The 23,985-nt window shown below is 43.0% G+C and overlaps 4 protein-coding genes across 4 annotated transcripts; 1 reads left to right on the forward strand and 3 right to left on the reverse strand.

The window, feature by feature from the left end:
* Positions 1-81: 81 nt before the first annotated feature.
* LOC139913833 (zona pellucida sperm-binding protein 4-like) lies at positions 82-6,352 on the reverse strand. Its single transcript, XM_078284508.1, has 13 exons — positions 6,275-6,352; positions 4,789-4,930; positions 4,487-4,611; positions 3,611-3,731; positions 3,157-3,291; positions 2,793-2,965; positions 2,464-2,543; positions 2,151-2,284; positions 1,818-2,001; positions 915-1,059; positions 694-763; positions 447-581; positions 82-244 (listed from the first exon to the last, which is right to left on the reverse strand). Exons 1-13 carry the CDS (start codon positions 6,350-6,352, stop codon positions 96-98), a joined length of 1,671 nt encoding a protein of 556 aa, XP_078140634.1. The 3' UTR covers positions 82-95.
* On the forward strand, positions 6,296-10,897 carry wbp2nl (WBP2 N-terminal like). The gene is made up of 8 exons (XM_071902013.2): positions 6,296-6,409; positions 6,983-7,091; positions 7,262-7,400; positions 7,694-7,786; positions 8,014-8,208; positions 8,635-8,745; positions 9,263-9,339; positions 9,431-10,897. Exons 1-8 carry the CDS (start codon positions 6,351-6,353, stop codon positions 9,485-9,487), a joined length of 840 nt encoding a protein of 279 aa, XP_071758114.1. The 5' UTR covers positions 6,296-6,350; the 3' UTR covers positions 9,488-10,897.
* A 1,062-nt stretch (positions 10,898-11,959) lies between these two features.
* Positions 11,960-17,164, reverse strand: LOC139913889 (heme-binding protein 1-like). The gene is made up of 4 exons (XM_071902051.2): positions 17,025-17,164; positions 13,707-13,845; positions 12,700-12,880; positions 11,960-12,281 (listed from the first exon to the last, which is right to left on the reverse strand). Exons 1-4 carry the CDS (start codon positions 17,100-17,102, stop codon positions 12,104-12,106), a joined length of 576 nt encoding a protein of 191 aa, XP_071758152.1. The 5' UTR covers positions 17,103-17,164; the 3' UTR covers positions 11,960-12,103.
* A 1,637-nt stretch (positions 17,165-18,801) lies between these two features.
* fmc1 (formation of mitochondrial complex V assembly factor 1) lies at positions 18,802-21,216 on the reverse strand. Its single transcript, XM_071902046.2, has 2 exons — positions 21,049-21,216; positions 18,802-19,528 (listed from the first exon to the last, which is right to left on the reverse strand). The coding sequence occupies exons 1-2, from the start codon at positions 21,175-21,177 to the stop codon at positions 19,325-19,327; spliced, it is 333 nt and encodes a 110-aa protein (XP_071758147.1). The 5' UTR covers positions 21,178-21,216; the 3' UTR covers positions 18,802-19,324.
* Positions 21,217-23,985: the final 2,769 nt, after the last annotated feature.

A 23,985-nucleotide genomic window follows, 5' to 3' on the forward strand; every position in this document is an offset into this window, starting at 1 on the left:
CCAACTCAAACTGTCAAACCACACCAGTACATAGTCCTGAAATAAATTATAAAAGTATAAGAAATTCAAATACACATTGCAGTAGGTGAAATGCTTTATTGAGATGGTTCACTGTCAGCTGGTATGTCACAAGCTGGCTCTGCTGCTGGCTGACAGGTTCTGATGCTCGACCAGACGGTAAACAGCAGGATCAACAGCAGGGCAGTGGCGACAGCAGAGAGAGTGTACAACATCACCTGAAACACTGACAGACAGACAGAAATGGGAATTTATAGCGATAATCCTGTGCAAAAACAATTGTACCTTATCCCTTTATTTTTGCGCTGCAGCTCACATTTTCTGTATGATGCTTTTTAGATGCATACTGAACAGCCTTGCCATTGCTGATCTGCTATGTATGGATATTTTAGCATTGTGCTGGGGGAACATTATCCTGAGCTGCTTACTTGTACTCTGTTGAACACATGGATTCTCCTCCAGTTCGGTGCTGTTCTGTCCCAGCAGCAGAGGTCCTAAGGAGATCAGCTGGACCTGGCTGGACCCAGACAGAGCCTCTCTCCTCTGCCTCTCACCCTCAGATGCTGTGGGAGGAAAGAGAAAGGTTGTGCAACACTGCTAGATTACAAAACCACCGCACACGCAAACACACAGATATACATTGTAGAGTGAAACATGACAACATAATACACTCACAGATGAAGGAGCAACGCTGTGCACACTCAACATCCTCTGTGCAGATTTCCACCCAGCAGTAGAAGTACATCTAAGTGAAAGGTTAAGCAATTAAGTTCTGAAAGCAAACATCCTGCTTTTAGGTTGGAAACTAAGCAGAACGTGTCCTGTTACACCACACCCTGTATATACAATTCTACAGTCTCTTGGATTACTTAAATATGCTGATGTGATAACCTTACTTCTTCCGCACTTGGATGGCCAGTGTGAGGGTCCAAGAAGGCGAAGGCCTTGACATCGAACCTCCTGACCTGGGAGTGGGCAGTGGTCTTCCCCTGGGTGTCCACAGGGAGGGAGCTCCTCATGTTATCCAGAGGGTTGGGACATCTGTCAGGGCCGAAAGGGGAGGAGAAATTAAACCATTCAGTGGTTTGATCATCTTTAAAATCAACAAGCTGACTTGAGTTTTGCAGAAAAGTGGAGCAGCCTCATAGGACACAGCACAAAGCTTCAAAGTACAATCACATCCTTGACTTCTCTTAAAAGGGCATTAAGTAATCTATGATTTTTATCCACTTCTATCGGCGACCAAGGAATTGCAACAACAGGTCTCTGGCACAGCTAACGAGGGTCTGTAATTGACACAAATAATAAAGCCGCATATTCAGAATAGAGACAAGTAAACTACAGCAGAGATCCAACAGAAACGTCTAGTGAAGAGGTAATATATCACCAGGCTAAGTACTGTAATAATAATACTGCTTTGTCATCTGCTTTTTTGGCTTGAGAACGAAACGTCTTGCACCGTCCTCCAACATTGAGCAATTAAAAATATGAGTAAGTGAGATTGCAAGTTTGGAAGAGATTGGAAGTTTCTTGATATTCCAAAGGTTTTGTTTCAAAACAGAGTGCAGGCTGGAAAGTGAGGTAATCTTGAGTCATTGGTATTGATCAACAACCCTATCAACCCCACATATGTATATTATGATCATTTTGTACTATGGGAGAGAAAAATGTCACTTATTGCACCTTTAACATGCTCTCATTTGCATTCCCTAACAGCAAAGATTAATTTGTCAACCGCTCTGTAGCCTATACACATTTTTCATCTTCTCTGGTTGCCACGGTGACTCCCTCCACCTCACCCGTCATAGAGAAGTGTCCACACAGAGTGTCTGGAGGCTGGGTAGGCGAAGCAGTCCCGCACACGCAGGGAAAGGCCGGGGTCTGGGGAGGGCTGGCCGATGGAAACCTCCACATACACAGCTTTACGCAGGGGGAAGGTCAGTGGAAGCTGGTCCTCAGGGAAGAAGGATGAGAAGGACGCATCTGGAGAAACACACAAGATCAGCAACACTTGGCACCAAGATGTTTTCGCATGTTCCGGATGGGTAAACCATGGCAAGAATGTTTCGAACATCCCTATTCTTGGGTAATTAACATAAAATAAAGCACATATTTGCTCTCCATTTTCGTACCTGTGGCTATTTTCATCTGCACTCGGAAGGTACCCAGTGCAGTCACAGGCGGTGGGTTGGTGGCTCCATATAAGGACCGCAAGTCTGCTGCATGCTTTAGATCTGACGCCTCATACTCACACTGGACCTGCAGACTACAAAACCCAGCTTCAAGTAGCTGCACAAGCACTGATCGGTATGTTCTTCACCACCAGTGTGAAATAAAGCATTTCTCTCACCAGTACCCACTCTAATCTTGGCCTTGACCCATGATAACATGGCTTGTCAGATGGAAACAGCTCTACAGTAGTGTACAGAAGATGCAATACTGCACCTGAACGGAGAATGTTTGGTCACAGTCTTAGTCTGCAGCTCCTCCACCTCCACCTCATAGCTCATCACATCACCGTCTACCTAAAAGCAGGGCAGAGGAGAAAGAATTCAGCTTCAGGCAAAAGGTATGTGATAAATTATTTACTGATATTCAAACGTATGAGAGAAATTCATCCAGAAAGCTTTGATGAAGTCAAGGACATGACAGAATTCATGGTGGAATAGAGGAACAACATCGGCATAAACCAATATATATTTTGTAAGCAAAGGTCGTGCGATGACTCATAACTTCATAACTCATAACTTCAAACTCTTCATAATTAGCATCACCTTCATCTTTGCCCCACAGTCCATGACACCAATCTTGAAGACAGCGGTGTCTGCAGTGGTGATCACAGGTGAGCAGTGCGGCTGATCCTTCACTATGAGGCTGCTGGGACTCAGAGGAGGATCTGTGTCCGTCGCCTTTACAGAGAACACAAAGTGTCCGTCCAAAGAGCAGGCTGGAGGGAAAAAATAAAACATTTTCTAACACTTAACCAGGCAAGCTGACTGACACATTCTTATTTGGAGCTAAGGCTGGGGAAGAAGTTGCAAATATACATCAAGTCATCTCAAATCTCTCATGTTTTGTTTCTTAACACCTTAACACCATCTGTCACTGATATGGAAATAACACAAATACCAATCTCACCGTTGAGTCTGTAGTAGCAGGTTAGATCATGAGTATCGTAGCAGCATCCCAGTTTGTGGCAGGCATCACTAGAAATACCTTGGGGGCCACAGTCCACTCGCAGAGCTCTCTGGGTGCCACAGTTTCCAGGGAGTGCTGGAAACAAGCCATGTTTTTAGTGTCCTAAATTGGCAAATAAGTAAATTGTGTCCTGCAGAAACCCTCTTATCTATTTTTTTTGTTTGTTGTAAATGACAGATGACATCACCTTCTATGTGTAAAAATGTTTCATGACTCTGGGATAAACCTGAATCATTTAAGATATTTCATAAAATGTCAAAAATACATGGATGCCAAAGGGAAAATGTGCCAATTCCTGAAAGCTTGACTTTGGTGAAATGAGGTATTTGCAAGAGACTGATTCGGACAATATTGTGTGTATTGTGTATTGTCTCAGTAAGCTCTCTCCACTCACGTGTTGGGATGAGGCGGGTCCTCTCACTGTATCTCTTTATCAGAGGACAGCTGATGTTTACCCTGAACCACCGATCCTCCCCAGTCAGCTGGACCAGCAGAGGCACGACCACTGTGCTGCCCTGAGGATCAAAGGCTCATCACAACATGCATGTTAACAAGCCATGCATCCTATTCACATTAACAAGTCTACAGGAGGCCATTCAGACATGCATTATAGAAATAAATAAATAAATAGACCTGTTAATGTGAATAGGATGCACATTTGCACATCATGTACAGGCTATTGCTGCAAACTCATATCTGCTTCCTCAGATTCACACATTGCTGTATTTACTTTTCCATAATGGTTCCACTATTTCATACTGTATAAATATGATACATAAACAAATATGATATTTTATGACACTGTGTCTGTGCATACTTATATTTCTACATATATTGCAAATGTATTTATACATTTGCAATATATGTAGAAATATTTATATACTACGTATTTGCCACCTTAAATATACAACATAATGTTTCATATTTAGTAATCCATATTTAAGTACGCAACTGAGACTTAACATCTGTAAGTAACTACTGTGAGTAAATCCATTACTCAGTAATCCATTTCTTTCCCCCGACTTCCAACTTTTACACTTAATGTGTTGAAATTACTGCATTATGTTTACACAGCCACAACTGATTATTCTATTTTATTGCTTTTATTGTTTTACTATGGTCTACTGCTTTGCATATTTTTAGTGTGCTTATATTCTACTTCCTTTTCCTTGCTGAGTCCTGCTGCTGCAACAACCTAATTAAACGAGCTAAACACACACACACACACACACACACACACACACACACACACACACACACGTTATTTTACCTCAATCTGAGTATAGCAGCTGTCATATCTGCTGAGGAACGAGAGGCTGTGGTTCTTCTCTCTGCCCATTCTCACTCCGCAGGGCCCCTCAGCTTCAGGCACTGGCACCTTGGCCCCTGATCTGTCTTGGGAAACAACAACGCACACATCATTTCTTCTTATTTTATCATTTCAATAAAGTAGTAGATGTTGGTAGACTATACTGGAAGAGAAGGATCGAGCGAACACTTTCTCCTGCGCTCCTGTCAGTGGAAGAAATGTAGCCTATTGGTTGTTAATTACAACAAACAAACCGGCCTTACCTTTAACATGTAGATTGCTTTGGACTAGCGGGCCGAACACAGCTCGTATCCGCCGGGCAGAGCAGGTGACCCTCGGCAGGGCTTGCTGTGTCCTCTGCTCGGGTGTTTTCCCCCTCTGGACGAGCGAGACGCACCGACACGACTGACCCGTGAGGACAAAAATTAAAGAAATCAACCAGAGTTTTGCAGAATGATTATTCATCTCCTTATAGTTTGAATGTTTTGACTGATAGGGTCTTGGGCCAAGCAACACTCCAACCCTTTTTTTTGATTAACGTTTTTTTTTTTTTGACGCACCATAGGGGGTCACGTGACTTGTATTAATTAGTGTTAATTAGTTTGAAGCTTGCTGCCTCCTCTACCAGAGAATGATACACTGAGCTCTTGAATACATGTGTGCCTTTATTGGCTTCGGTGTGATTCAAAAGTTTAAATCATATCACCAAATTGCTCTGTATTTTCCACTAATGCACTTTTATGTTTTAAAATATGTGTTTGTTTCGCAAGTTCTACGCAGAAGCTGATAGGAAAAGTAGGGCAAAATAAGCTGTTAATTAATCAAAAGGTCAAAGTTTAAATAATAGCCTACTCATGCTGTGCTTTTCCAGACAGCATGGCCCATTCTCTCCCCAGGGAGCCGGTAAATGAAATCATTGCATAACTCAAAGGCCTAGCCAACCTCCCCCTCTCTCTGTTATCCCTATGGCAATGCTTGTACCCACCTAATTATTACATAACCAATCATATAACCTTATTCTTCACTATTGCCTTGGTCACCTCGTCACGAATTAGTGTTCTTTCCTGTTTAATCTATTTAATGGCATATTAAAAAAGCATCATGCCATCATTTTAGGCTGCAAATATTACCTTAATAGACCTCTGCTAACCATTAGAAGTCCATTATCATCATTAATTCCTCAAGGGCAGAGGTTTGGAATTAATGATATGATGAATTATTTATCAGCCGAGTCCTGTGACGAGGCTTGCTCTCATTAATTCCACGTGAACTATAATTTCACCTGCTTGATACATGTAACTTGGTTTAGTGCAGAAAATGGATTTAATCAAATGAGGATTAGCAGTCTTTTCCATGACACATATTCTGGCTGGACATAATGAATTTCTGTACCACTCCCACTGCCTCCCACTCCCAAAGGATAGTACTGGAACATTAAACTAAATGTCTGTCACTAAAGCGTCTCGGTTAAAACTATCATTGGACTAAAACTATTCTATTTATTTGGTCTATTTATTTTATTTGGTCTATTTATTTGACTTTTATTTCCACCCAGTCAGGTTTCTTCACATTTTCCAACCCAGTTATCCCATCATTTAATTACCCTAGTTTACATACAATGGATGTCAAGTGATCACAGACTTGTTGACAGGATTATTATTGGAAACAGTTTCAGCAGAACAATTCTTTTTGCATGCTGATGTTTACTGTTGATCACGAGATGTCAAACAGCTTGTGTCGTGACGTAACGCTCTGACGTTTCTGGGGCATCCCCGTCGGGTTGACAGACTTGAGCTCAGGCAGAGCGAGAAGACGTCTGGTAAACATGGCTCTGAATCGAAATCATTCGCAAAACGGTGGCGTTTTGATAAACAACGGAGAAAGGTATGTGAACGACATAACGACACCTCGGTAACTGAACTGTCTAGCTAGCTGTTTCCCTTCGGCTTGTTTACCTAAATACTTTCTAGCCAACGTAAGCTAGCCGCTAGCTACCCTTAGCTGGCCTGCTTAGCATTAGCATAACACACCTGAGCCATTGCTAATGTTAGCTACGTAGCTAGATCATCTCAAGGCAAATCAGCATTTTATTTACTGGTCCAGATTGGGGCTAACGAATATTAATGTTGACTTAATAGCTGCCACGTAACTTAAACTTGCCATTTACTCTAAATGAGATGGCTAACCTGTAGCTGGCCACCAAAACAGGAAGTAACGGTGCACTTTGGTTCCTGGATGTTGACGACTTGCACACTTTACACATAACAAAACTGATTGCATTGGAATAATGCAATCAGTTTTGTTATGTGTAAAGTGGGTTACACGTTGTGTAACACACACACACACACACACACACACACACACACACACACTCAGACAGTGTGTGTGTTAGATCAGTTCACTTAACTTCATTGCCAGCCGTAGTATGCTATTTTGACCTGCCTCTCCTTCCCCCAGTGTGTTAAGGGAGTGCAAGAATGTGGAGCTGTCATTCAGTGATGTCGCCGGCAAGGCAGACCTACTGAGGGGGACCAAGAAGGGCACTGTTTACCTCACACCATACAGGGTAAAGCCGAATCTACCACAAATGGATTAACATTACATTGCTATTGGTGTCTTATTGCCTGAAAAGTTGACAACCTCCATACTCTCAAAGATCTTCCCACCTTTCTTACTACCTCCTGTTACTAATCTGTATCTCTCTGTGTCTATCTCTTACCTCATTGTCCGGTTCAGTTGGTGTTTGTGTCCAGTAATACCAAGGACTGCATGGGGTCGGCCATGTTCCCCTACTATCTGATGAAGGGCTGCAGCATCGAGCAGCCAGTCTTTGCAGCCAACTACATTAAAGGGACAGTGTCAGCCGAGCCTGGCGGTAAGTGGCCCTTTGTTTTCCCACTACTACAGTTTGGTGGAGTCAGCCTCTTACCGCCTCCATTTTTTGTCTGTATTAATAGTTGCAATAATGACAAATGTCAGGTATTGGACATATGAAAAGATAGAATAGCAGGCAGGTGGATTATCTTTTTCAGAATAAGGGAATAGGGGTAAGCTTTACTTGCCGTCTCTGCTGACATATCCACAGTTAGAAGAGGATCTATCTTTCTGAGGTTGTTCTGAATGTATTCAGAGTGTTGATGTCCTGTCTCCTGTCTCATCTCTCATCAGGTGGCTGGGAGGGCCAGGCCAGCTTCAAGATGTCCTTCACCAGTGGGGGAGCCATAGAGCTGGGCCAGCATCTCTTCAAACTGGCCACAAATGGTTAGCACGCTTGTTTCCTTACTCATTGTGTCGCACATTCTATAGTGATAAATATACCTTTGAATGAACACTCCTTTGTATTCATCATATGCACAAATTTCCTGCATTACCAAGCTTTGATCAAAACCAGAATCCAAAATATACCTCTGAGTGATTGCACCCTTGTATAAGTTATATTGGAAAGTCATGCATTGTTGTGAGGGACCTTTTCTCTTGCTGTGTTTCAGCATCCCGTGCTGCTCCTGCCCAAAACGGCGCCGCCTCTTACGGCTATCCTTCACCTGGAATGATGAATGGCTACGGCCCTCCACCGGCTCCTCAGAACTATCCCTATGCTCCCCCTCCGCAGCAGAATGGGTTTTACCAGGGCCCTCCCCCTCCCGCAGCCAACATGGGATACCCCTATCCAACAGCCGCCGCAGGTATAGAATTCAGTAGTTTGATATGTTACATTTGTATGTAGGATTCCAATGAAGCCATCAATGACCTAAGTGTAGTGTGTTTAAGTTGGTAAAACAATAAAGGTTGTTAAGTAGAGAAAGCCACTATAAATGCTATCTACAGACTTTTTACTGCATGTACAGTATTATGAGTGCACATATTCTTCTCATCCTACCCAAGTAAAAATGTTTACCTTGAAGTGGAGATGATGCTGCGATCTCTCTCCCTCTGTCAGCATTTTTTGTCTTTTGTCTTGCATTTTTTTTTAAATCTTTGCTGTGTAACTAATTGCCCACACAGACTGGAACCTCCTTTGACCTTGAACCTTTCTCTCTCTCTCTCTCTCTCTCTCTCTCTCTCTCTCTCTCTCTCTCTCTCCCTCGCTCTCTCTTTCTCGCGTGTTCTAGGAATGTACCCATCTGCCCCTGCGTACATGGCCCCACCTCCCCCGTACCCTGGGCCACCCCAAAATTGGGCTGCACCCCCCCAGAACTGGACCGCGCCACCACCCCCTCCAGGTCTGTTTCTGTCTCCGTCTCTCTGTCTCTTTCTCTCTCTCTCTATTTTTCTCTCTGTACGTCTGTGTCACTGCACCTGTCAGATCTGATCAGTCCGCCTCAAAGTGAATCACATCGAAAGTGCGCCACTAAAAAAAGGGGTGCCGATGTCTCATCCACTACACATCAAAATTAGAAAGGATAAACAATCCCCCTCTTCCTCTCCCTCCCCATACCCTTTTGTACCACCTCTGGATTTCGGTGAAAACAGTCTCATCCTGCAGATGGGGTGAGCTGGGTACACTGTGCTGAAATGTCAGTTTGGTACGGCTCTATTTTAGGAAGAGCCTGAGCAGGAAGTTTGCCTCTGTGCACGGTATATTTTGTCTTGAGGATTCCTGGCACTGTCAGTTTTTGTGCTTCGCATGACTAATGCTGCGCTCCTTACAGTATTACGAGCTGTAGCGTCTGTTCCTAAATATGTTTATCATTCATCACTGTCTGTCTCTCTCTCTGTCTCGTCTCCCTTCATGCTCAGGTAACTCCAAGGCAGCTGAAGCAGCAGGCAGCGCCTATTACAACCCCAACAATCCACACAACGTCTACATGCCCATGGTAAGCCGCCTTGTGTTCTCCTTAACAAGGTGACATGTGAGTTCTCCCGTGTCGGTGCTTACACAGTATCTCTCTCTTCATTCCCGTGCAGGAGCAGCCTCCTCCATATGCACCTTACCCCAACTCCCCTGAGAAGAAAAACAACTGAGGCTCAGGCACCATCACTTTAATTACCCCGTTCTCTCCTCTCTATCTGAAATATATTCTAAAGCAAGAAGGAATGATGTCGGTTATGATTCTTATCATATGAAATGGTTTGTAATTGACAGAGGGTTCGAGGATGTCAGTGAAAATTCACAAATGAATGAATGATGTTTTGGATACTGGAATGTCTTGCAAAGCAATCAGATCTTTTCAGTAATAGTTTGTTTTCCCTTTTTCCTGAAGTTCATTTTTAACTGTATTGCCAACTTGCTATTTTGTGACTTTTTTGAGACTCGTTATTAACCTTCTCAGCGATGGGATTCATTTTCATTCTGTTTGAATTTGCAGTTGCCCGATAGTTAGGTAAGGGCATCTTGAAGAGTTGAAATGAAAAAGGCAGTATGGGGAATGTATTTTTTAAGACAGAGGTTTATTACCAAAACATTTTGTAGTGATTTATTGATTGCAATTCCTACAGTTATTAACAATAGCAAATTCTATTTTAACAGGCATTGTAAAGTATTTTTGCAGTCTCACTGCAAGTACTATATGTGCTTCCTTATACATTTCCACATTAGCTGTTTGTTATTTAGAGATTAGAGATGAATTATGATTCCATATACACTACCAGAACTGTGTTGAATAGTGTTAACAGGTAACGCTATATCATTTCGGGTACATTGATTGACTCATTGAGCATGTCTAGTAAAATGGATAGCGTTTCCTTTTTTATGACCAACATGGTCATAAAAAAAACTCAACATCAGTTGAGTTTCATTAAGCTCCGCTAAGTAATTTGAGCCACTGTATGACCCAGATCTCACAATGTCCAGCATAATCTATATTAAAGTTATTGTTTTTGATTGAAGGGAGCAGCATAGTGTCTGAGAAAGAGGATCAGAAAGATTTCTTACATAATAAGTCTGTGCAATATTTTCAATATCACGTAACACGCTTGTGGGTGAAAAGATAGCTGTGGTTACCTGAATAACCCTCTGCCCTAGTCCTAGCTTTTATTGTATTCATGTATGCAAAGCCAAGCTGAAACCGGAACTCTCCTCTCTCTGTAATTACACTAGTATGGGGTTACAAGGCCACACCATTATATCAAGGCCCATCAGTGTTTTGCCTGCAGTTGTACCCTCTGAATGCAAACCATTTATTCCTGATTAAACCGGGGCGAGGTGACTAACAGACCGTATAATTGCATCCCTTTGTGTGTGCATCGATTAAGACCTGTTTGAAGGACTTTTTGCACTAGTTTTAGTGGATAGAGGATTGCTGGGTTTGGGTTTTAGTTTGCTTGAATTAATCAAATGTCTGTATATTAATATCTTGTTTGCAATTCTTATTCCGTATATTGAATTCCGTCTATATCAATTAAAAGTTCTAATAAATGTCTATGTAAAAAGCCCAGCTGGTTTTCAGTTTTTGGAACCGTTTTGACTGATACCATCCATAACAGTATTTCACTAAATGTTTGAAAATAGACAGATAAACAATTAGAATTATCCGCACTCAAATAATTTCTTAAGACGAATAACATATTTATTATGATATGAAACACTATCAAATATCAACAATATCTTCACTCTATATTTTCACAGAAAATCACACTGTACAGAGGTATCTCATAACACAGTTTCAAGAATCATAATAAATAACGATGACATTTTCAAAGACTCCCAAGCACTAACACAAATTATTCACTACACACAAATGCTCTCTGGATCAACATATCATAATCACAAAGTTCATGATCAGACATTTTTTTTAGAATAACACCAATAAATATCTACCTAATATCCACTTACAGCTGTTCACCCATTAATTCATAAATAAAGACTAATTCTACTTTATGGCTCAAGTCCTATTTCTTTCCAGTTCCTTATTCAGGAAAAAGGATTTGTGCTTTTTACTGTCATTTATCTAATGTTAATTTTACAACTATACTGTAATATATAAATTTAGTTGAAGATGTACAAACTCCTACTTGATGTTCTTCAGGGCGGTAAGAGCTCTACAGGGAATGTACCAAGCCTTAAGGATAAACATTATGTAATTCTAAATGGAATGAACAGTGAAATGGATTCAAAGTCAGATTAATGTGACGTTACTCCTAGAGCAAAAGGCTTCAACAGTTACTCTCTATTGAACTCTAGTCTAAACCACAAAGTATTAAGTTACCAGCGACTGACCTTTCTATTGCACGTCCTTAAACCAGCAGCAGCAGTGCAATGACTGGGCTTCCACCTTCGAACTGAACCAACCTTTCTTCTTACACTAATCACATGTATTTCAAAGTTGTATTAGATGAGCCGCAAATTAGAAAAACATGATAGCAGAAAGAGAAGCCGCTACTGTACTGATGCTGAATTCTAAACTGACCCATCGCCTGACTACTTCACTTTACCACAAGCGTTGCTATGTCTGAGAAGCAGAAGATCAGATAGGTAAAGGCAACATGGGTAATCTCTAGGCTTAAAGGTCTAGCAAGTCGCCATATTGCTCTTACCAATCACATTCTGCTAGATCGACAGGACTATCCGTAGTGTAAGCGTAATTGAGATTGAATGAGGAATTCAGCATGAGATTTGATTGGGATGTGGTGGAGTGTAAGCTATGGCTCTTCCTGTAGAAACCACACCTCGTTGCGGCGTCCGTAAGGTTTGAGCGGTGGGTCGAAGCTGCAGCAGAAGTACTGTTTGCGTTGGTAGGGGGCCGTCTCACCCAGGGTTTTTGTCAAACGCAAGGCCTCTGCTCGGTACTCGCTCTCCCCGGCGAAGCCTCCGAACTGCCTGTGAACACAAAGAAGAAATAGAGGAAATAAAAATCAGTCCTACCCATAGACTGTAAAAAGAGGTCCTACCTACAGGAGCTCAAGAACACATTGCCAGGAGCTTTCTGTGCGTAACAGACTAAACAGATTGAAACCCAATAGCTGCGACTGCTATGGGAGATATTTGAGATTCTTGGGCTCCTTTAGGCTTTTTCAGATGAGGCAACTCTGTTACACATGGGGTTAAAAGTTTGGATTAAATAATGAGCATTGCAGTAGGATGCCCATGGAGAGACTTGGGCACAATATCCTAAATCACCCTAGCTTTGGGAAACAACCACAATACTCTCTCATACACCGGGAGATATCATTAACTATTGCTCGTTGTGCATCTCTGCCTGACAAACAACTGTAACTGAAACCAGGAGGACACCCACAGCGCGTAGACCGTCATGCCAGGCCGCTCTTCAATCCTGATGGCACTGTCGGTGGGAGGAGGGGGGCTCTGCTGGTAGAGGGTGGGGATGCGGATGGCCACTACCAAACGGCGAGACAACACACCGTCGTCCCGCGGGTACACTGTGATGGTGATGGGAGACGCCGTACCCATCGCCTCGCCTTCAGAGACGGAGAGGGTGGGAGAGACAGAGGCAGACACAAAGAGTCAAAAAAAAAGAGAGGGGAAACATAGAGGAGATGCAGTGCAGTAGCTCCACTAGCTATCCCCCCTAAAGCAAACGACCCAAATCTAAAGGTCAGGACTTGTGTGACATAATTTTGTATTATTTATATATTTATCCAGACACTGCAAAATAGGCCAAGAATGAACCTTTTAAGTTCATTCATTCAGCTTTAGAGCCTCCTAAGACTGGCAACTATTCATATGATTATCAGCAGAGAACCAAACTAAGGATTCTGATTTCAAATGGACCATAGAGACTACTCTCAGGCCAAAGAACCGTGTAACTCGTGAAAAAAAAATCACATAAACCAAAAACTAAATTCGGTTACAAAAGGGAAGCCTGTCACCAAGATGCTTTGAGAAAATCTGATAAAACAGATTAACTTCTAAAATGGCTGGGTGCTTTCCGGATAAAGACTGTGAGCGAAAAGATGGGTGCAAAAGCCTCTAGTCTAATGGCTTATCATAAATTTAATTTAAAATAGAGCCCAGTGTGTTCTGTTCCATGGCCTTCATCAGTGTATGAAAATCTCTCTATTATGACCATGTTCTCGAAGTGCTTTGGGTTCATGTTTTTGCTTATGCATGTGACTCAGTGACTTTTAAAAAAAAACCATTTTGTGGCATTTATTAGATAGTGTTCTTGGGAGAAAAACAGGGAAGAGTCATGAGCCAGATTTGGACCTGTGATGTCATCAGGACAGGGTGTACACATCTCAGCCCGCTGATCCACCAGGAACTGTTGTTTTCTGGTTGGCTTACCTGGTTCGTTGCTCCCACCGATGTACATGAGCAGCCTCCTCACCAGCTCCCCTGTCACTTGGTCAAAGGTCCGCCCCTCGGACGGGATGGCGGCGTATTTGGCAGCATCGTACCTCCGTACCTCGTAGCCGACCCCGTCCTAAGGAGGGAAGGTGGAGGGGAGGTCTTTGGAATCAACCACAGCCACCACCTACCCCCATCTACACACATGCAGGCACGCACCAACGGCCAAATGTAGCAACTGCTTTTGTGCATGCACCCACACCCACACCCACACACACACACCCACCCACCCAAACAGAGTCGTTCTCTTCCTGGGGACGAGCGCAGGAGAGAGGTCAAGCTCGGCTGTGATTCACCTCTGACACATTCATGTTGACAATCTGCTCCTAGGGATGAAAGCCCTGAACTAGCGGGGTTTACACTGGGAGGGGTTCAGCATATGTGTGTGTGTGTGTGTGTGTGTTGGCGTGTGCGTGTGAGTGCACGCATGTGTGTGAAACCGCAGTGGGCAGCCACATGACCCCGTGCTGGAAGAAGATGCAGATCAAACATATTTACGCTGATTTGATTTCCTCTTCTGCTCTGCTCTCTGAGCCCTGCAGGGTTCAATCAGCCTACAGAGAATAATGGGCCAGAGAGGCATGTTCTTACGTAACCGCATAAAAGGCAAACACGCACACACACACACACATACACACACACAGGGTTAATATGATGCAACACTTTTACATTTATTCTGATTAAGTGGGGTTAATGTGGAGCGCAGTCACTCAACTATGCTGCAACAACAACCTTAATAGGTTTGGAAGGAATCTGGTCACTGTTGGGATCTCAGTGCAGAATTCAGGTTTCAAATGAACTCCTCATTCTTGTATTGTGACTGTGTGTGGAAGCTTATTTCATAAGGTTAGTCAAGCCATTGTTATCCCCACTCCTATAGGTCACATCCACATTTCCCACTGACCTGATCTACAAAGAATCACTTGTTGCTGAGGGTGTGAGATACATTATTTTGTAGTTTTTCTCAGCATGTTCCCCGCAGCAGAACAGGCCAGAATGGAAATACGCTGTGGGCTGGGTTTTCACTGCACATTAGTCTTAGTGTATTCTTTCTTCCCTGAAGGAGAATTTGAACCCCGGAAATATCAAACAAACGATTTTATGCCTTTTCCTTGTATTTCAGTAAGTTCTCTGGGTGCATTTTACTGTCTTTGGGTTTTTGAATGCCTTCCAATAGTCATAATTGTGTGTGTAAGCCACAGAAAAAACATTTTAACCAGACAGACCTGTATCTTCACATGCTAGATAATAGTATGTTATCTTGAAGTTCTAACTTGTGACAGGCGGCTGCATAATTACAATGCTTTTGCTCTATAGGACTTGTCAGTGGGACCACCATTAACGTTGCATATGGGTGGCATACCGAGACAGCAGAACCTGAGTTCAGTTAAAAAGTGCAATTAATCTGTCTGTGATGTGTGTGTGTTTGTGTGTGTTTAGTAGCTGTCTTATACCAGCTTATATAGCGATAATTACTCTGTTCCTGAACGGGCTACACAAAAGGTATTATCAACACGGTGACTATTAAATTACCTTGTCACTTCATTTTCTGTTCTAATAACCAACTGTTACAATCACTAACAAACTTCTGAACTATTGTTTTGCTTGTCCGTGTGTGTGCGTGTGTGTGTATGCGTGAGTGTACATCCTGCCAGGCAGTTCCTCTGTATTCTGTGTCAGTTTTAATTAAGAGTGTAGGGTGTCAGAGTCAGGCGGGGGCGCCGCAGATCGGGTGACACGCTCTGATTTCAATACCTGCCGTTTAGACATCAGTCAAGTCCAGAGATTTGACAAACCTTCAACTTTGACTTCTCTAGGCTGCTTAATGAACACTTAAGGCTGATGTAGTGAGTATCCAGTACCAGAGACTGTATTATTCATTCTGATCCTCTTTCTCCACCTTACAAACAGAGCTCAATTAAATGTTAACCTTTTTGCACACTGAGCCCCGTAATAAAACGCTTTATACAAGTAAATGTGAGGTTTAAATACTGACACTGTCATTTCTCTGGCTGAAAATCTGTTGTTGTACATGGAGCGCTGGCTGCAACAGTCTATTTTTGCTTTTCAGCTTCAGACAACAGTTGTTCGTATGCGGTGTCAGAACAGATCTGCCTTTCTGTGGCTGTGTGGATAAATGTGTCACTTTGGGTCACTTGATTCCCTGATTGTCTGGTCAGTCGAGCTGGAAGTCCTCTTTGTCTCTGGCTGCCTGCCTTTGTCTCCTGTCAAAAGTTAGCTGCTGTTCTAGGGATAAACACACAAAGCCACTTTCAAAGCCTGGCAGTGTGCTGTGACATTACATGGCTATACGCATATTTACAGTAGTGTACTGTAGGTCAAGAGAACACATGAGAATCACTTTGAAATTACCATTAGGCATTGCTTCAGTTAACCGCACACATCGCTGGCTTCACTGGAATCCTCCCAAAGTGCATATATTGACTATACATAAGCATAGAGGAAAATGCATGCATGTAATACACACACACACACACACACACACACACACACGCACGCATGGGGGGTGTAGAGGAAGGGCATGCCCTTCCTTTTCAGTGAGGTCAGTTGTCTATCACTCTCCTAATCACCAGTGGTCAGTGTATCAGAATACACACCCTGAGGCCATAGCTGAGCTCATGGGTTAACCACAAACACGGACACACACACACACACACACACACACACACACACACACACACACATACACACACACACACACACACCAATGCAGGATACAATGAACTGAAAACCATAAAAACCAAAGTGGCAGGCATACTGTGTGTGTCAGAGTTTTATAGCATAGCAGTTAAAGCCTATAGACTCCTCAGCATCCACATCATGTCAGTCTTGCTGAGTGTGTGCAGAAGGCAGAGGGCCCCCGGCTGATTTGCCCCTTTGCCCCACACTGCGGCACAGCAGGCGCCTTATAGGTCACAAGCAATTAGCTGTCAGACTGTCAATCAAGGTTATAGAGAAACAGGGCCAGGGACCATGTTGAAGAAGAAAACCGCCATAACTTTAAGTCCTAAACGCTGGATGAAATATTCATTGAGACGCTGCTAACGGGAGGGAAACCTTGCACCTTGACCGGACGGCAGGATTACGCACAGGTCAAGAGCGATTAACGCGGGAAATATCAACAATTTCCCATGGAGAGACGCGCACTGGGAAGGAATCCGCATCCGCTTCACAGCCGCCAACATGACAGTATATCTATAAGTTGCCTCCGACAGGTGTCCGCACATTGCCTACCTTTGTTTCAGTGCTGAGCAATTTATATTCCGTCTCCTCGGTGTTTCCGAAGAGCGAGTTCTTTATCATGCCAAACATGTCGCTCCGGCCGGGTCACCTCTCCTCGCTCCTCTCCTTTTATAACACACCTTTCAGGCTGCTCGTTTCTCTTTCTCGTCCCTTTCTCGTCCCAAACAACTTGCTCTCGGCTGACAGCTCCCCTATTCAGTCGTCCGACTCGTGGTGAAACCTTGAGAAACAAATGGGACTATCCAGATGTTTCCGAGCGCAGTCTCTCCTCCAGAGAACGGCGCGCGCTTTGTTCTAGTAAAGATAAACCTGCCGTATCTCTATTTCTTCTCTTTAATAAATAGATTTTTATTCTAAGACAGAAGTTGCAACTGCCGACTCCTCGCTCCTTTGCCGAACCAAGGAATAAACAGCATCCAGTGCGAGCAGCGGCGTGTCTCCGCCCTCCGCTTCCCCTCCTCCGCTCTTGATTCTCTCTTTCATCCACTTCACAGTCACATATGTCACCACCTGTCACTGATGAACTGTATAGTGCACACAGTATGGAGCATCATGGTGACAGCAGAATTTTTCCACGGCTTAGTGCATTTAATTGGCTTTAATTGATCCCCAATGAGTTCAGGTTGCACTGACATTAAAAATACATTCACTTGAATAGATAATGCAGCGCCTTGGTATGCGACGCAGGATGATGCTCCCTCTTTAAAATGTCCCAAAAAAATACAGAGTAACCTTCAGCGCCACTCGGCTGGTTTCTCTCTCACCCTGTGTGTGTCATAGCATGTCTGTTCTGGGATGCAGAAAACAGCAGGGTGTGGAGAAGCACGTTTACATTCCGCTTTTTTTTTTGCAATATATATTTTGGCACTAGCCTTTGGTTTGTCAGTATGCATTGGATTTTCTTCCCAGGGCTCTGAATGTGTTTGTTAGTTCTGAGCTGCTGCATGGGTGCATGTCTTCCTCTATGTGTCACAGCGTGTTGCTTTGCTTTAGGGTTAGTCTATTTAAATTCGCACTGAAGGCAATGTTACTCACCACTGGAAAGCAGGAGGAAACAGGGAGATTTAATGAGAAAAAAAGTGGGATGGATAACACTGGGGCAGTGATGCTACTGTATGAGAGGGAGCGGTGGATGAAGAGGATGCAGGATGTTGTGCGGTCCCGCCAGACAGACTGACAGGCAGCGACAGACAGGCTCTGCACCACACACATACACACTCGCACACAAATAGGGGAATGGAAGAGTTTCCAGATGGGCATGGGCGTGCGGCTCAGATGATTTTACAATGGGAGAAACTGTAAGGAATCGCCATGTTGACCATCAAGTATCATCACCAAGTACTTGTAGGTTCTGCTTATAATGACATAAATTCAGGATTTTAGAGGTTTTGACCCATTTTGGCTTAATAATTTGACTAGAAATAACTTCCCTAAGCAGTTGACTTACTACATTACTGTTTTATGTGCTAAAAATTCTCCAAGACACTTTCCCTGTTGACAGCATTCAACCTCTGGCTAAAAGGCGCAAGCCGCGAGGCAAGTTTTTTGTTCTAAAGGTCAAAAAGCCACTCAATGAGCTCACATGCACACTAAATCTTTTAAATACCCGCACAAACTGCTTGATCCTTTCCATGACATCATCTGTCTGGCAACCTCAGAAACATGCCTGGTTGGATTTAATTATCCATTTCGCTGATGCATGAGCAGGATGTTTGGTAATGTTCAATTAGAACATCATTCTCAGAAGAGAAGAAACATGACAGAAATCCTAACAGTGATTCATACTTTAATGGGACAAACGAGTCAGAATGAAAATGTATTTACAATCCTTTTCAATCGTTGCTGTTGCGTTATAGCAGTTAGGGGGAAAAAAAGGGCAACCACACAGACAAAAGCAGGTGCGGATAGCCAGTACGACATGGTACATTTACAGCTTTAATCATAACTTATATTTTCACAGTTGTTGACACACTCTTACAGTCAGATCAGATCTTCCACAGATATCTTTACCATGAATAATGGTAGAAGAATAAGACGTTAAAAATGTCTCGACTTCTCTCAAAGCAGTCCATGACGGCACAACCTCCAGTCTTCCACCGCCAGACGCGAGTCAAATATTTATCCCTTTAACCCCTCTAGTGTTTATTTCAGATGAGGCTTAGGTGTTGCAGTTTTGGGACAAACCCACTGGTGCCACTGCATCAGGCCAGATGAACCAATCACAGACAAGTCATTCCTAAGTCTGCACCCCACCGTTTTCCTCCCACTCTCCTCCGCCCTCCTTCTGGTCCTCACTTCTCCCAGCCTTTGCCTCCCGGCTGAGTGGGCAGCCTGAGCCCCACTAAGCCGGCCACCTCTTCCGGGGCGCGCTCTCCCTTGCCGTGGTAGAGGTTGTGCAGGGCCAGGTGGTTCCTGGTGGAAGCCAGCAAGCACAGGTAAGTGTGTGAGGCATGGAGCGCCTCCTGCTGGGCACGGCAGTACCTCTCCCCTGTCACCTGAGGGAGGGAAGACAGAGGAGAACAGAAGAATAATGAACCAGATGATAACTTAATCAGATGACACTGACGACTGCAACCATTTTGTCATGTTTTTTTAAATATCTTAATTATTTCATTACACCGGAGCCATGACTGTGTGTCCATCTTTTTTCTTCTTCAATTAATCAGCAGAGAGAGTGATGAGTTTAGGATAATTTTATGCAGAAACTCCTCAAGGTCTAGCTGGTGGAGGACAGTGGAAGACAGTGATGAGTCCAGTGGTGCAGATGTAATAATCACACAACACATAAATAAATGCACATATATCACATGCTTTTCCACACTAAAGATGTTTTTTTCTCCATCAGCCATAGAGGCTACATGGACAATAAGCATTCGGTTCAGCCCCTATAGATTTTGACATATATACTGCCGCTGGGTCTTCTCTATGCTGGGAGAAACACAGACTTGTAAGCGAGAGTTCCTCCTAGCTATTTTGCTTCAGTGGCTGCACATGCGTTCAATCGCCCTGGTGAAGCATGTTCTCTGGAGCATAAAGAGTAAAGGCTGCAGCCTACATGTTTAAAACCCCAGGCCCTAATTTCAACAGACAGCCCTACCACTTTGTTTGGGTAAGCGAGCAACAGACAGATAAATAAACAGACAGATAGAAAGACAGACACACAAATAAACAGACAGGACCATAAATAAACAGACATATACTGTATATAATACTATAATACAATATCCAGAGGTTAAAGGAAAATTAGTCAAACACATTAATTAGTATGGATATAGTTAGCACAATCCAAGGAATCGATAGATAGGCAATACATCTATATCTATCCATCTATCTCTATAAGTGTATATATCCATCTATATATACATATATATATATATATATATATATATATATATATATATATATATATCTTTAGAGATTCCTTGGTACAATCAACCCGAGATTCGTTGTAAGATGATATAGAATTTATATCAACTCAAGGAAGCATTAGTGACAGCTGATGCTATCAATTAATTGGATTAGGGTTACAAATTGTTAACCGTTAATTAAACTGGAAATAATAGGCTTAGCGTTGCGCATCATGTTGTATTCCGTTGTGTCTATGTTCTACAATAGTGCATTATCAGGTTGAGTGGGCAGCTTTAATCTGCGACTCAACACTGTTAAATCAGCTAACTAGCTGCTTGCTAACGCTAGCTAAGCGTTAGCAGCGCCATGCCCCTGTGTTATCACGGTCACCTTGCGTTGTACTGTCTTGAAACTATTACTAAGCTGACGTTACCTGCTACAGTTGATAAAAACAACATAATGTAACGTTGGCTCAATTTCCCACAAGCTTCATGAATGGCTGAAGTGAGGAACAACTGCTTTTTTATTTCATAAGCAAGTGAAATCAGTCAACATTTGCCTGGTTAGCTAAAGTTCCCATGCAGTCCGCTACTACGTTAGTACTTCTGGGAGTTAGCTAGCTGCCACAGGCTAGGTCCAGAAGACACGCAGCCGGTTAGCAACTCACCTCATTTTTACGAAACTGATCCATAACATAGTTGTACGCCAATGATTTCTTGTAACTTGCTCCTTGGATCGCACGCAATTCTTTCAATATTCCTCGGCAGACGCGGAGGGGCGATGACAGCGCCGCCATCTTTGAATGTTGTTGTGATTGCTGGCGCAGGCCAAAAGAGCTAGACACGCTCAATCCAACCTCGGATAATCGATCAAGTCATTTAATGACCACCAGGCGGCGACGTGACACTCAACCATGTTGTCAGATATGTTGTCATCTCAAAATTGGTAACACTGGCCATGCGCACCTAGCTTTCTCCCCATTGAAATTCTCTTACAGCAGTTCAGTGTAATGGAGATTTAAAATGTACAGAGAATCAATTAATGCATGTATTAATGTATGTAAATGAATGTGTTCATCATGCTTAGCTACTGTACCACTCTCCTCACTGTCTACTTAACTTTGGATGAATCACTTGTGTTTTACCTAAATAGATATTGTTTGATTTCTATTTTTAATCTTTTTTTAAGCTATTTTTTTCATTTAGCTTCTGTTAACATCTAACATGGTGGAACGTCACCCTCTACAGGTGAGATATATAGATATACCATAAGCATATGTCACTAGTTCATATAGGGAAGAGAGACTGTGCTTGTACTGACTTTGATGGGTGGGAAGTTAAATTTTGTTTATGTCTGTACACCATCCAGGATTCATCCAACTTATCTCACCTTTCTTATCAGGTTCATACAATGAGGTTCTGCATCATGCTGTCTCTGGAGGTGGGGGCGCCTGGGAGCCCAAGCTTAGAAAACAGGTAACAGGTGCTTTCCCTTCTCTCTATAAAAGTGTTCCAACCCGCAGCTGCTCAGTGGCCATTAGGAGAGGGTAGCGGTTGTACTGGCAGCTCCCAGGTGTGAAGTTGTGTAACAGGAGGAATGTGAAGCAGGACTTTGCTGAAAAAGAGCATGTGTGCTCAGCAACTTCCCTGGATAAATAAAGGCTAAAAAATGTTTACTGTAGACATTTGTCAGCCATATTGTCTGCTATTTTTTCTTCATTCATTGTTTCATTTCCTATTTGTTTGTCTGAAAATTAAAGGCCAGAGCACAGACTCTTGATTTGCCTGTATTAGTGGGTCCATCTGAAATTAGCCTAGATGAGGGGAAAGATGTAATACTTGTGTGAGTCCTTGGCCACACTGGGGCCTCATTCATTTGGATTCCATCCTCAGCTTCATTGTAAGGTAATTTCTCAATGGGCTTATGCATTATTCATGAATTGAACAGCACTTGTCCAAAATTGTGCACCACTCAGTCTTACAGTACATAGCCTACCTGTCATTGCAAACAAAATTGAGTTTGAGTTTGATTGTGAGTTAAACAATTACTGCCTGATAAACGGGCCAGCAGAGGAGACAGCAGGGACTGTGGAGACTCCTAATCTTATTCCCTCTGTCAGCATCTCTCTCTCTCTCTCTCTCTGTCTCTCTACTTAAAATAACTACCCTTTAACGCAGATAGAACATACATACACACCAGTACATACACACATATATGGGTGGACACACACATTGACTTCCCTAATGGAATTCATAACAAAACAGTGTGTTGTACCTCAGGTTTCTAAATAACTACCCTAATGTAAATGTCTTTGTTTGCACGTCAATACAGTGAAATTGAATCATATGCATTTCCATAAATATTTGTTCACATCATTCCTGAAAGCAGAAACCGGGTCAAATAGATCGAACCTTCTGTGGTTTTAGTATTGAAACCGATCCACAATGTACCTTTTGAAAGTGCTTTTGATGACTTATCTCTGCCTGCTATTAGCTTTGACTTGGCCACTTGGGAGCGGTGTTGTGTCACCATAGCAACGCTGAGTTTGGCTCAGGACAAAAACGCAGAGGAGAGGATCAGTCCGTCTTCACCATTGAAATTCCTTTAATGCTTTGCCTGATTCCTTCACAAAATGGAGAGGGTAGAGTAAAAAAAAAAATAAAGCGGAGGAATGATCACAACATTTGATCACATGCACATAAAAAAAGAAAAATTCTGCTTTCAAATCAAACCTAGCAAAGCTCAAGCTATTCCATTTTACCAATACAAGAGAACATTTAATACATTTCATAGATATTGTAAATAGATTAAAGTAATACCATGCAGGGGCTAACATTTTGTAGTGCCTTAAATATGTGAGCTGTGAATTTCTGATTGATAATTCAAAGTCTTTGTGTTTTGATTCACTATGTTTCATACCTTCCTTATTGAAGGCAGTAATAAGTCAATCAACTGGCTTATTTATGACATTATTTTCCCAGTGTTTCCAGTGATCTGAACTGGGCCTAATAGTTATATATTGATGATTGACTCTAGGGGGAGCCAGTCTCTTATCAGTTTCACACACCGGTTTGGTTCCTCGACATTTGTTGGAGAGGCACCCCCCCCCCCCCTCTCCTCCTCCTCCTCCTCTCTCTCTCTCTCTCTCTCTCTCTCTCACTCTCTCAATGAATACTAATGCAGTGAGTGGGCCCACCTCCCTTCCTCCCATCTTTTTCTCAGGGATGGGCGGGAGAGGGGAGGGAGAGAGAGAGAGTGAGAGAGAGAGAGAGAGAGAGAGAGAGAGCAATTCCAGCTCAGTATCCTTTCTCATGAGGCAGGCAGTGCTTGTCTAGCAGCAGCCCCATGCCTTTTTTTTTTCTCCACTGAGCAGTATTGATGATACTGTGCACTGCTGCAACAATGTCTAACCTGTGCGAGTGGCATGTGAGAGCAGACCTGAGTTGAGAGAGAGAGAGAGAGAGAGAGAGAGAGAGAGAGGAAAGGACATCTGGCTCCTGCTTTTTTTTTGTCATCTGGATGGGAAGTCTTTTTTGGGAGGAGGAAAAGAAGAAAGCAGCAGGCAGCCGGGGAGGGGGAACAACTGGCAATTGCCAATCCCCCC

Source organism: Centroberyx gerrardi, chromosome 7 (genome assembly GCF_048128805.1).
Source record: "Centroberyx gerrardi isolate f3 chromosome 7, fCenGer3.hap1.cur.20231027, whole genome shotgun sequence".
NCBI classification, from domain to species: domain Eukaryota; kingdom Metazoa; phylum Chordata; class Actinopteri; order Beryciformes; family Berycidae; genus Centroberyx; species Centroberyx gerrardi.